We start from the raw sequence: 13595 nt of genomic DNA, 5'->3' as shown, positions 1-13595 counted from the left end.
TTTTCCAACTAAGGTGATTCTGCGATTCAGGCCATTTCCTCTTGTCCTGTTCCTTCTAACTTGGGAGAAGAGACCAACCCCAACCCTGCTGCAACCTCCTTTCAGGTAGCTGGAGAGAGCAGTAAGGTCTCCCCTTCAGTTACCTTTTCTCCAGGCTAAACAACCCCAGTTCCCCCAAACACTCATCATAAGACTTGTGCTCCAGACCCTTCACCAGCTCCACTGTCCCTATCTAGACTAGCTCCACCACCTGAATGTCATTTTTGTAGTGAGGAGCTCAAAAATTAACACAATGTTCAAGGTGCAGCTTCACCAGTGCCAAGTAGAGGGGAACAACAGTAGATTTGAAATGAAAGCATCTGAACTGCAGTTATTTTGTTTGCTTCGATTTGTAGTATCATTGTGAGATTGCTTGCTGATTTCTGTAAACACAACAGCATTATCCTACAATTAATAATCTTGTCATGATCCTACAGGAAAACTCAAAGGAATTCTCAGATATAGCTTTTTTTTCAGCAAATGGAGCACTTTCATTAATATTCTTATGATCTGTGATCACAGTTTTGTGCAAACATACTTTGTGTAAGTCATAGGATCTGAAAAAATTAGGCAAGGCTCGGTATCTATTTCATTTTTCTGTCTGCTTTTTTATCTTTGCCTTTAACTTAGTCTTTCACAATACACCCAGGAAGAAAGAACACTTTAGACCATTTTTCTCAAGAAAAAAAGAACCTCACATGAATGAACTGTTAATTGATGAGAGTTTGATTCTCTTCTCTTCAAACTGGCCGCCCTCCAATCACCTTTAATCTACTTTTATTTTACAAAATAGCATAAAGGCTACAGTTCAGCTGTCACATATCCAACCATTTAAAGTTTATAGCAATATTCAAACCAGGAGCATGGTTTGAACCCTATGCTCTGCAGAATGTTTTTACTTTTTTCCTCATTAGGCTTTTTCTTCTTACAGTGCTAGTGCCTATCTCCACATAAGGCCAAACAGAAAACTATTCAGCTTTGCACAGCTAAGAACAAAAGCCAAACTAAACACTTGCTAATAAGGGAACTTCTTCATGCTGAAGGCATGGTGCCTGCAAGCCCAGTTCAGCTCCAGAAGCTTTGCACAAAGCCTCCTTTAGTATGCAGCATGTATAGACTTACTGCATCCATCTGAGGTTGGATTTGTTCATGAAGTTTGGTTCATTGACTTAATAGGTTTTGATAAATAATTTCTTTTGAAATGGAAATGCTGTATCAGCTGCCTGTATGTTTCTCTGAAGGAAATGCACAGGCTGCCTCTATCAATCCAGAACTGAGGCAGCTGGTTTTCACATGCAGACCCTACAAACTTTCCAAATAAAAATAAATTAAGCCTACTGAGAGAAGGGCAACAGAAAAATATTCAGCCTGTAAAAAAACGAAGGAACACTTTGTCAGCTCTAACCTGGCATCCAATGGGCTACTAAGGCAGAGAATGATAAATAAAGCAAACAGGTCACTATTACAACAGAGAAGATGGCCTCCTTCCTGCCTGTAACAGTACTGCATCAACAGAGAACAGAAGATTGTTAAGAACACATGGATTAAACTTAGAGAGTACATTTACTCCCCAGATGATAGAGTTATCACCAGTTGTCCTTCTTTTGAAGTGCTTGCACATTTCACACCATTACATATTACAGATGGCCTATCAGAAAGATAGTACAGGGAAGCAGTGTGCTCCTCACTCAAGTCATTTCACACTCCTCTATGATAAGCAGCATCTTTTCAAATACAGAAATGAACACTGAGACTGCTGTGAGAAGTCTCCCAACACTATCCTGAATTACACTTTAAGTTCTGAAACCTTACTGTTAAGATGCTGCCTTTCATTCTAAGGTAGGGAAAAATGTCTGCACCTGAAACAACAGAAAGAAAACCTGGCTTGCTCTCAAACTTGCAAAGACTCCATTTCAAAAACATCTACAAGAATGAGATTTTCACTGAATAACTTGCCTTAGTCTGAATAACAAATGTGGTTTTCATGTAAACAGTGTTGTCACCAAAACAATGATGACCATCACACATCTGCCAGCATTTGTCACAAAACTGAATAAAACAGACCGAGTGTCCTTAGAAGAAGCTGTGATAACTGATGGCTGGATACTCTAAGCAAATTAGTTATCTGCATTGCAAATCGATTTCACAAAGGTGACCTGGTCAATCCCCATATGGAGAGCAGAAGCAGCATCAGCCTTCAAATTCATTTAATTTCTTCTAACTGAAGAACAAAGTAGCCAAGTCTCACACGCTAGATGGAGCCACTTACCTCTTCCAGGCACGAAAAGAGCCAGAAAATTGGCTCTGAAACGGACATACAGAAGGGGGGGGGAGAAAAAAAAAGTCACAAATAAAAACAAGAGCTTATGACAAATTGCTTACCTAGTTGGACAAGATACTGAATAGTTAGAAGTATCATGTTCTCCACACTTAGCAGCTGACTGCTGGTCAAACCCAAGAGATCTAAATCCTTATTTTCCAGCTGTGGAATCTTGTAGCAATTCACCAGCAAGGGACTTACAACAATATCACCCACATTTCCATAGAAATAAGGTAAAGTGCCATAACCTTTGATAAAAGAAACAAAAAGATAACCCCAGAAATTTACAAAATACATCACCTCATGCAATCTTGCACACCATATACATTCCCAAGCTGCTTCTGAATGCTATGCTGCAAAACATACTTCACCCGTGAGTGTTCTGGGCATTCAAATTGCTTACAAAATAAACGACATGGGCCAGTGATCCTTTGCTGTGTTTTACAACAAGTAATCACAAAGGTTTGCAAAAACTAACAATAACTGTATACCAGCAGGATAATAATTATTGCTATCCAAATACAAATGGGAATATTATCTATTTGGGTCTTTCTCTGACCTTTAAATACATAATATAATGTACTGCAGAATATAGTCTACAAAAAAAAAGAGAATCAATGGAAGCAAAAGGACATTGATCTTAACATTATAAAAGCAGCAAAAGTCACATTAGCATTGACTGAGCCACTGTGCTATTGCTGTGATTGATTTCACTTTTTTGCCACTGTTTCCATGAACAGCTTAAATAAACATCAACAACTAAACATGCTGTTCTCCTAGGTAAAGCACATGAGCACAGCCTAACTCCTCTTCTCCTTGAGAATGTTTTCCTTTCAAAAAAATTGCCAACCCCATCCAGTTGGGTACATCTGGTTCTGTGCTATTATTAGGATGCTGTTTCTCAGGGCCACAAACGTTTAGCCGAACTGAAGACTTCACTGGCAACTCTCCAAGAGGCTGAGGGCTGCATTCAATTTGCACTTAAGCTGATGACTGTAGGCACCCTCATCTTTAATAAGAAAGTGTTTCCCTGAAAACCGCTAGAGCACCATGGTAGAGCTTTAGAACAGGCTTCCAGAAAAAAAAACCAAACCCCAAAAAGAACGAAACCAAAAAACCACAAACATTAGGCAAAACAAACCAGAATGTAACCCTCTCCATGATGGTTTTCCTAGTACACAGCCCTGTTAATTTTCTGAGAACTGTGTGTATTAGGACTATGTGTGCAAGTGAAGACTTTGAGAACTCCAGAAATAATAATTTTTCCATAGATTGTATTCATAAGCATGTTCTGTTAACACTGAAGCTTCTTCAAACAACCATCGTTATGATGCTGCACTGAAAACAGATTTAAAGAGTCAAAAAATCACTCATCAAAATTTTGGCAGTACTACCTGACCCATCTTTTCAATATAGTATGCCCACGTAGCTCAGCTTGAACGGGATATTTGTATTATGAGTCATATTTTTAAAGTCAAAGTAATGTCTTTCTAAGGGTTAACAATATACTTCATACAGCTAATGGATTTTAAAAGCCTGGTCTGTCATCTCAGTTGCTTACAAGAAGTATGGGCTAAAAAAGACAAATAAGCATGATTCACTTCTGATTAGTGAGTCCAAATCAATTTTCTGGTTCTCATGTTGAATCCCTGGGCTTCAAGATCTGGACTATAAACACTGCAGGAAATAGTTGCTTGTTTTGTAAGTTGTTTACACTGGAAAGTTATTTTCATTACATGGAAGCATTTCTATTCTTGGATTTTACAAAAACCTTATTTGTACAAAAATTGAATTTGGCCAGAGGTTTTGTTAAATTTGACCTAGGCATGACCTGTTTGCAAATCAGGTTCTCCAGGAATGCCCTAACTACCAATTTTAAATGTTGAGCAAACAAAGCAAACTATCTGTGACAAATTGACTTCATATCATACTGAACGCCAGATCCAACAACAAGAAATAAAATAACTCTTGGTCCTAGAAGAGCATTTGCTCAAAATGCACCATTTGATTCCCCACTGTAAGACTTACCTATCAGAATCACTGGTCTGACTCCTGAGTTATTCAGCAGGTTTTCAGGAACTATTACAGTCTCCCCTGCTGGGATGGGTTGAGGCTGTAAAATTCCAGTTAACATGGATTGAGGAACTGGGACTGACAAAAGAGGCTCTATAAAATAAAGAAAAGAGAAGTTTCCATTACTAAAAGGCTCATACTGTGATTTGGCCGTATGAACAAGTAAAAAACCAAAAATTACTGCAGATCACTAACTGTAATAAAATTCAAAAGGTCTCTGCATTTCCTGCTTTAGTTTTAAGTAATTTAAATTAAGAACCTATAACCTCCTGTAGCCCTACCCCTAAAATAAAACTTTTCCTGACCACTTCATTGTTGGTGGGAATGGGGAATGAAAGAGGAAAACACAGTTTTGAATATGCCTCTTTAAACAAAGCCAAGTACTAAGCCAAAAGGCCACCTCCAAGACAGAGGCTACCTCTCAATCCAAGAAAAGAGACTTCTCTGACTTTTGACCTAGAATACACATAGATAAGAGAAAAAAATGCAGGCCAAAAATCTCAAAGCTGTCCTTCAACAGTTGCTACAAGGATAAAAATTAGGCTTTTCTCATGAGAGAGTAAAAGCAGCTTTCACAAGCAAAAGGAAACAAACTGCAAGAATATTGTAATCTGTAATCAGGTTTCAGCATGAGGTCTGCTTCAGAAGTTTCTCAGGCTTCATTTGGTGGCTTGTAACAGATTTTTCAAACAATGCCACCAACAGAAAAGCAAAGGCAGCATGAATGAACACATTTGTTTTAGCAGTAGAAATTGTTTATCCAACAGAAAAAAAATACTAAGAAAGACCCATGGAAAATGGGGTACACAGCAGAGGCAGTAAATTGGTGGAGACAAACTCAAAAAAAAGGGGGAGATTGCCTTATTTCTTCAGCAGTTCTCTGAAGCTAGAAACCTATAAAAGCTGCAATTGCTTTGAGATATTCAAGTAGGGAGGCCTGCACTACCACATAACCTATGATGAATATCTCTGAAAATTAATTCCAAAATACCCCAAAACTAAGCCCTCCAAAGCAGAGTTAAAAATGTATTATGCATGCTTACAAACAGCTTTTTTTTCTTCATTATATGTTTTTTCTCACTCTACAGAGACAGGAATAAGTAACTGCTTATTCCCCCTTACAACATATGCTGAATTCCACAACTGAGAAGTGCTTTAATAGTGCACAGTTTTATTAATAGCTATGTATAAAGAGGTACCTATGTGGCTATTGATGAGAATTCACCCATGCTAGTAATTAATCCTATTTCAGGTCATGATGTTACATATCCTTCTACAGCTTTTCGAAGCAAAACAGGCACACAGTGTCATAAACTTCATGCCCATAACTAAACATGACCTGGGGGACAACAGTGTCCTTTCTTAGGTTAAAATTATACAAAGCCATACCTGGCTGAGACATAATATTCAATGTGAAGGCTAATGGAAATCCTTCAAATAGGTTCATATATGCATGAACCTGCATGATTTTAGAAGAACTGAGTTACAGCTGGGAGACTTAGATAGCTTTGAATTTTTACAAATATTATTCACATCTTCCTTTCCTCTCTCTCCCCTAATAGTTCTGCTTTCCCTGTGTATCATCTCAGATTAGGGCAAGAAGGATAAGGTAATTGTGTGTTTCTCTGGGGCATCTGTAGAACACCATCTCCATGGTGTCCTTAACTACTATTTCAACAAGCTCACTTACGTTTTCTGTTCAATACCTATGTGAAGCTGCACAGAACTACTAGTCTGGCTGAGCACACTTTTTAAAAACAATGTCTCTGTATGATTCAAATCTTACCTGTTCTTGCTGAAGGCCGAATTGTAGGAACAGATGCTGCCACACCAGAAGCAGGGACTGGGGACCCAGGAGACCATCCCCGGTGACGTTTCTTTGGTGGTCCAGAACTGGACATGGATGCTGAAAAGGAAAGGAAAAAACAGATCTAAACACCATCCTCTCAAATGACCAGATTCCAGCCCACATTTCCACTTCACATTGGTGTTGATCTGGTATCATGTCACTCATTGCCAGAGGTTTGAAACTAGATTTACACAAAGCCAGACTATGATGTGAAAAGAGTTGTTACCTGTGTTAAAAAGTAGAATGTTATGATTAATGGTCACGCCAAAACCCAAATGGTTCTGTAAAGACTGAGATGTATAAACAACTATGATGGAAAGAAAAACAAAATAATGAATTTTAGGCTCAGCCATTGCAGCTTAAAATAGAAAAACAGAGAGGTTTTTTTTACCTTGGTCTCCAGCTGCACAGCCAGGGCTTGGAGATGTTGAGTGAGGCACTGGCCGAGACACTGTAGAATTCAGTATGTTATTTCTTCCTCCATTAGTGTTTCCATTAGCAACATCAGTGCCACGCAGTGAAAGAGGAGCTGAGTATAATAAAATACAGTATGTGTGACTTGAGACAATCTTGAAAACAAACAAACAAAATAATAACACTGCATGCAGACACAAAAGAACAGGGCAAGATGCGTGACCAGAAGAAACATACTTGAGGGAAAGCACAAAGTGTACTTGGCAGAGAATAATTTGGGCATAGACTGCAAAATCCTAGCCCTAAAATAGAATGTCAAGATTTCAGGGTGAGGAAGAGAGGTAGAAGATAAAAACAAACCCCACCAAAATTATATGCATAAGTAATAAATAAATTAGAAATTGGAAGTTTGTGACAAACTTTTGGACACTGAAAATTAAAAAAAAAAATGCACATCATTAATTCAGTTTGTAAAGATTTCTAAGCCACTTTGGTGCATCCATATATTTTATTTCCCCAGCCATCCATGTACCATACACAGTAATTCACTTCAGGGTTCTCATCTAAAGCCTTAGCAAAGGAAGACAGGACAGTTTGCTGTCAAGTACACATGCTCTGAGCACTACAAACGATGCTTCATTTTATTACCTCTGCCTAAAATAATCCTCTAGTCCCAGCAAGCCTGACACCCTGGGCAGGACCCACTATATCCAGATTACAAAACAGAACTACAAGAATGGAGGATCACAAGAAGTTATCCTCACATTCCTGAGCTGCTCCTCATTGTTTTGAAGAGCCTAAATTTTGCAAGAGCTAAAAGAATTTCCATAAACTGCACAAAGCAGATATAGATCCCAGTGGGGGCTACAGCTCCTTGCCGCATCCACCAGTTCCATGAGGACTTAGCTTCCAGGAACATATCCCAGGAGCAACAGCAGGAGATGCTGCAAGCATCAGATGCTTGCTGATGTCAGCTGCAACAGAAAGATTCTGAAATGTGGGTATTTGTCTGAAAACAATGTAATGTGCAACTCTCCCATAGCAGTCATCCAAATAAATGCAAGCACAAAATTCTCAACTCGTCAATTAGCAAAATTTTAATAATATCAATGGCCCATTGTAAGCTCCCCAACTTGTACTCTGAGTCCAAAGTTTGGTATGACCAGATATGGTGGACATAAGTCAGTTACAGAAGTGGTTGAAATGGTGGGAGTAATTTCTCTTACACAAGTATGAAGAAGGAAGGGTATTTTAAATGAAGAACTGTTAATGATTCATTAGATACAACACAGTGTTATGCATATATAATAATCTATAGTGTATAAAATAGCAGATATAATTAATCATGTACTATAATGCTAATCGTGCACATAGTTCTAGTCTGCATATATAAGTAAAATAAATTAGTATTTTTTCTTATTTGAGCATGTTTGTAATAAGTGTGACAATTTTTTTCCATTGCTTAGAGGACTAACCAGCTAAATTAATGAACAATCACAACAGAATACCAGTGAGGGAATCAGATGCCACAGCTGAGGGCTCTAATTTATTAAACACACAATGCAGAAATAAGTAATCAAAACAGCATAGGTATTAAAAATCCTTTGAGTGAGACTAAATTCCATTTAAAGTATATGGCATACTGATATACCTGCTACAAGTGCAAAATAACACACAGCTCTCACTCAGGAAAGAATGAGTGTCATATAGGTGATTTTTGTGCTCTCCTAGGTATATGACATGCACTTTTACCAGAATGTCAAACCTGAAAGCCAAGGTGCAGCTCAGTTTGGGGACAGTAACAACCACAAAAATACTCTGTGCAGAAGACTGCAAGAATATGAGAATTCTGGAGAATGCTAGTGAATGCTTTCCTTTCTTATTTTCCAACAAAAACCACTACTTCATTATTTTTTGGTTGTGAAACTGATAAATCTCTCAGCTATCCTGCATAGCAAAGCCATACCTGCAGCAAATGCCTTTCCAACAAGCTGTACTGACAGAGCCAGGGGCTTCACAATGTTCTTGTTTCGAGATGGGTCCTGAGTTCCACTTAAGTTAACAGCAGAAGATGATTTTGCTGGACTGAACACTGAAGAATCTGAGAAAATAAGTTTTCAAATTAAGTAATGATCAAAAATATATACAAGAATGAGCATATGCAATTTGTATCATACACATTTATCTAAACTCATCTCTGCATATAATAGAAACTTCTTTTTTACACTCCTAAGGAACCATCGTGTACCTTGGGCATTTCTATAGAATTTCACAACCTACTGATTAATCTCTTTCACATTATTTTGCATTCACATACACTGTAGAAAGGGGTGTCTCAATGCTCCTTAACATCCCACTGTGGCATAGGGAAGTAAACACAGCTTTCCCATGTTACAAATGAGAAAGCTAAGGCAAAGAGCTTAAGTGAACTATCCTCAGCAAGCACAGGGAATAAGCACTGGAATGAGTTGCCTAAAAAGGCTCTGGAATCTCCATCACCTGTGGTTTTCAAAAACAAGTTATCAAACCTCTGTCAGACACAGCTGAGCTTGACTTAGGGCAGAAAAAAAATATCAAATATATAGCCTCTTTTCAGCAGAACCATCTATAAGGCAATTATAAATGTACATCCATTTATAAATGTGAGTAAGAAATAGAAGGGTATGAGCCCAAACTCTTTGCATGAATAAACAAACAGCAGCTTCCTAGAATGCTTTAAGAGGCTGAAAAGCACTAGCCCTATTTATAGATGGATAGACTGAATTTAAAAATATTCTAATACTAGCAATGTATAAACCTGTAAAGCAGAACTGAGTGCAAGTCCCTCAGCTTGTAGGCCCTATTTTAATACCCAGCATTTAATATCTGCAGTTTGCTTCAAGAAAACTTCAACATTCAGGTGCCCATACCCTGACAAATGCAAACTCTTATAACTGGGGTGAAAGAACAATAACTCAGCTTCTGTCCAGAAAGTAATTTACAGCAAGTAGGCTAAGTTCCCCTATAGATGACCTAGGGAAATAGCCAGGGAAAGAAAACAGAAGGCAAAGACCAACTTGATCTGCCAAATGCATTCACCCTCAGGCAGCACACCATTTGGTGAAGGAAGGTGGGGAGGAGGGTCTGCTTTGCCAGACAGAGTAACTGAGATGGGGAATGAACACAGAAGCCTCTGCTACTGCTGCTCCACCAGAAAACCTTGTCCACGTTCACAGGAAATAAACTGAATAGCTGGCAAAATAGACCACCATGGCAGGGACTTGGGAAGCAAATGATGGTCTCTCATTAAATATGATGCAGCAAATATGTAGTGTTAATAGCTTCCTCAAAGTAGACTGTCCAGAACTTTGGTTTTGTTTTGTTTTTTTTCTTCCTAGGTTGAACACATTTTCTTGAAATTTTCTCTATGAACATAGATGTATATGTCTAAACAACACAACAGTACCTCAGCAGAACTTTTAGTACTACCAGTCATTAAAATTGTTCATCTTGCTATTGTAAAACTCTGCTTCTAGCTGCTTAACAGCTTTTTGACACCTGAATAGAAGTTTCCCCTCCTGTGTGTCTGCATAAAACTGTATTTTTTATTCTATTCATGATGTGAGCCATTTTTGCTTTGCCAATTGCCTCTTCTCTGGAATGGAACTGAATCTTCCTGCAGCACCATTCTGAAACTGGGAGCCTACACCTGATTGCAATGTCACAGCCACACGGGAATGTCAGCTCTAACTGTGGTTATTTCAAAACTCTGTTGTGCTCTAATTTCTATGACAAAACTATTATTTCAATGCAGTACTCTGAACCTGCCTGTAACTCTCTACTTATAGGTTGTCTTCTAGAACTCGGAGACTGACCTGCTCTCTTCTCTCGTGGTCAGAAAACAAAAATATTTACAAAACTTCAAAAGAAAAAAATGGGCAAGAGTTGACAATAAACTAAAAACAATTTAGGAAAGCAACTTGATTGGAAGCACCCTGTTTTGAAGCAACTGAGAATTCAGCTCTAAGTACAGCTATGCAAAGCCTCGGAGGGAAGAAGTCAGACCTCCATCACAGGCAATACATGTCAGAATTCACGCCACCAAAAAAAAGGTGCCCTCTCCCCCTCCCCCAGTCACATATGTATGCATGTGACATTATCTTCACTCTAAGATAACAGTAGAAGGAGATGAAAAGGTTTTGACAACCGTGACCTGGGAAGACAAACAGTGACACACAGAAACACAGAAACACCAAGCAGACTGAAAATCGCAGCGAGTGATAAGGAGAAAGCAGTATGAAAAAGCTGTATCTATTAACTTGGCAGGTACAACAGAAGACAAAGCTGTGCAAATATTGGATCACTTGTTGTTACAAATAAATGGGTTCTCATGCATCTGCACAGTTCTCATGCCAGGATCTGAAAGCCAAGGGACCATGCAATGAAATGCAGATTTTTAAACAAAACTCTCATTTTCATTTTCACCAAAGCCTAAAGCATACAGCTTCCTAAATAGAGAGGGGTGACCTGGAGAAAGTGTCTCTGAACATATTGATCAGTGATTACTATTCCATATGAACACATATGTTCAGCTTCTGTTTGTTTTTCTTTTTTAACATACTTTGTAAGTGGAAGAAGCATTTTCACAATCTTGTTTTTTCATCTGCATTTCATACTTGTCTAGAGAAATATATGTTCTGGCACATATATATAAACCCATCACAACAACTAACAAAGTTTTTTCCTGTTTTTAATTTTTCAAGAAACATCACAAACAGATGCAAAAACATATAACAGCACAGATGAAGCTGCAATAAAGCAATGAGAAAAACAGCTCCAAGAAAAGCACCCTGGTTATTTGCAATAAGCTAATCAATAAATGAAATTTAAGATGATGCTGCTTTGTCAGCCAATTGCCATTTGATTTCTCTGCCATACAGTTTCTCTTTGTTAAAATATACCACTAATAGCTTTCTAGATGCTAAAGGGGAGTCCAGGAAGACCCTCCTGCTGAGTCATGAGTTATGAGGTGCCTTCTAGCTCACATAATACAAAACCACTGTATGTGTATGGGGAAATTGCTATTCTAAGTTCACCCTTGTGTGAAATTAATTTTAAATAAATAAGCAAACAAATAAAATCTGCCCCCAAACTCCAAAAGAAAATTACGTTCCCTTTCAAGAGAAATAACCTAGTCTATACTAAGGAAACATCTCCCTATAAATATATATATAAAAGCATAAATATATATAAAGATTTTTTGAGATCCACGAAAAATAAATGTAACAAATACAGGGAAACACAGAATCAAACAAATTAATTAAAAAATCCTTTAATACTTTTTAATCAACTATTCTTACGAGGACTAAGCTAAGCTTTTAGTCTCATCTGGGTCTTAATCTTTCACAATGCAAATTTTGCAAGGCATCCTCCCCGCTGCAATCTGTACATAGCTTGAGGTATAAATTACCCAGTTGTTCACAGCATCCCTGAATCAACAGTATCTGAGGTAACTTACCACCCTCAATGGTTACCTTCACAGCACTTTCAACTCCTACCTGTCTGAGTGAACCCTGATTTGTAGCCATTAGCTGATCCACCCTCTGGGGTCGTGGACGGTGACACCGAAGAATTTGGTTTAGCAGAGAGGTTAGCAGCAGATGATTGCCTGCTTCTACATTCTGCAAATGAAGCAGCTACAGTACATATTAACAAGGCCTGCCTTCCAGTAGCCAAAGTTCAGCAGCACGGTGGCGAAAGGTGACAAAATGTTAAAAGCATACATACAGCACGTACAACAAACAGCGACAAATGGCAGCATTCAACGAAAATACAGCTCTTGCAGTTTAGTCAACTTTGTCTTCTAATTAAGAAGACCTCCCTGGGGGCCACTCAGAGGGCCAGGCAAATACGGACCAGATGCTGCAAAATGGCAAGAGCCCTCAGCTTGCAGCTTCCAAGAGATTTGATGGCATTGGACATATCCCAGGAAACAGTTGGCAACTTCTGTGGCACAACCTTTATACAAAACATCATATGTTGCCCTTTAAAAGGAGAAATTTTGTGAAAGCCTGAATTCTTAGTATGTCTCTACAAAGCCTTTGGGGAGATCTCAGCATTGTGAGTGTCTGTTTGGATGAAAACTGAGTTGGGACAAAGTGACCTTAAAAAAAAATCACACATTAATCCATTTTTGAAAATGAAGACTCCTCAGGTTTTGTTTGAAAAGAATAGGGTGTTTAAGAGCATTTCTCTTCTTCTAATTAGGCCTTTAATGTAAGTAAAGGGTGAAAGGTTACCAGAGTGATGGCCTCAATATGAGGATGGAGCCTAGCAAAATAATGCTGGTGGGGTTGATTCTTGGATGATTTTCTAAACTTCTATGGGTGCTCAAAAACACTTGCACGCAGTGTATAACCAAGAGTGACCCCACTATCTGCCCCTCCCACATCTTCACATTTGTGATCAGAAGAAGATTTTATATAGTTTTGCACGTGCATTACCTCTGACAGCATTTACCATGACACACACCAAACCCAACAGTCTAAGTGCTAGACAGGGATTTCAGAAAAAAACATTCCAAAATTAAAATAAGGTTTCAATTTTCTCTATTTGGAACTTCAAAAAGACTACCACATTAAATCTTTCTGTAGTTTTTGTGAAAAAGGCAGCTGAAAAACACATCTGCTCTAAAGCAGTAGTTAATTTTACTTGGAACTGAGAAAAGCAGCTGAAACCAGGATCTCTTTGAACCACAAATTGATACAGTACTATAATCACTCATACAGCTCAGTGATAACCATCTCTCTCTGGTGCCATGACGCCATTCACATGAGGATGTGACTCTTCAGATGAGTGTCAGTCCTCCTGTGGGGCTTCTCCTCTCCTCACATCCTCCTCCTTGGAACAACAGGCACCAGA

The 13595-nt window shown here is 38.5% G+C and overlaps 1 protein-coding gene across 2 annotated transcripts in view; it reads right to left on the bottom strand.

Annotated features, from left to right (window-relative positions):
• Positions 1-13595, bottom strand: part of GREB1L (GREB1 like retinoic acid receptor coactivator) — a 140888-nt gene that overhangs the window by 37811 nt on the left and 89482 nt on the right. The window contains exons 7-12 of one of the 2 annotated variants that reach the window (XM_030444073.1): positions 12233-12355; positions 8662-8796; positions 6673-6810; positions 6219-6338; positions 4388-4525; positions 2422-2607 (exon numbers count right to left, since the gene is read on the bottom strand). In XM_030444073.1, coding sequence (XP_030299933.1) covers positions 2422-2607; positions 4388-4525; positions 6219-6338; positions 6673-6810; positions 8662-8796; positions 12233-12355 — 840 coding nt within the window. The remainder of the gene's footprint in view (positions 1-2421; positions 2608-4387; positions 4526-6218; positions 6339-6672; positions 6811-8661; positions 8797-12232; positions 12356-13595) is intronic. The other variant, XM_030444072.1, reaches the window with a different exon arrangement.

This window comes from Calypte anna, chromosome 2 (assembly GCF_003957555.1).
Source record: "Calypte anna isolate BGI_N300 chromosome 2, bCalAnn1_v1.p, whole genome shotgun sequence".
Taxonomy (NCBI): Eukaryota; Metazoa; Chordata; class Aves; order Apodiformes; family Trochilidae; genus Calypte; species Calypte anna.
The sequence above is the reverse complement of the archived record's forward strand: the minus strand, read 5'-3'. Positions and strand labels throughout refer to the sequence as shown.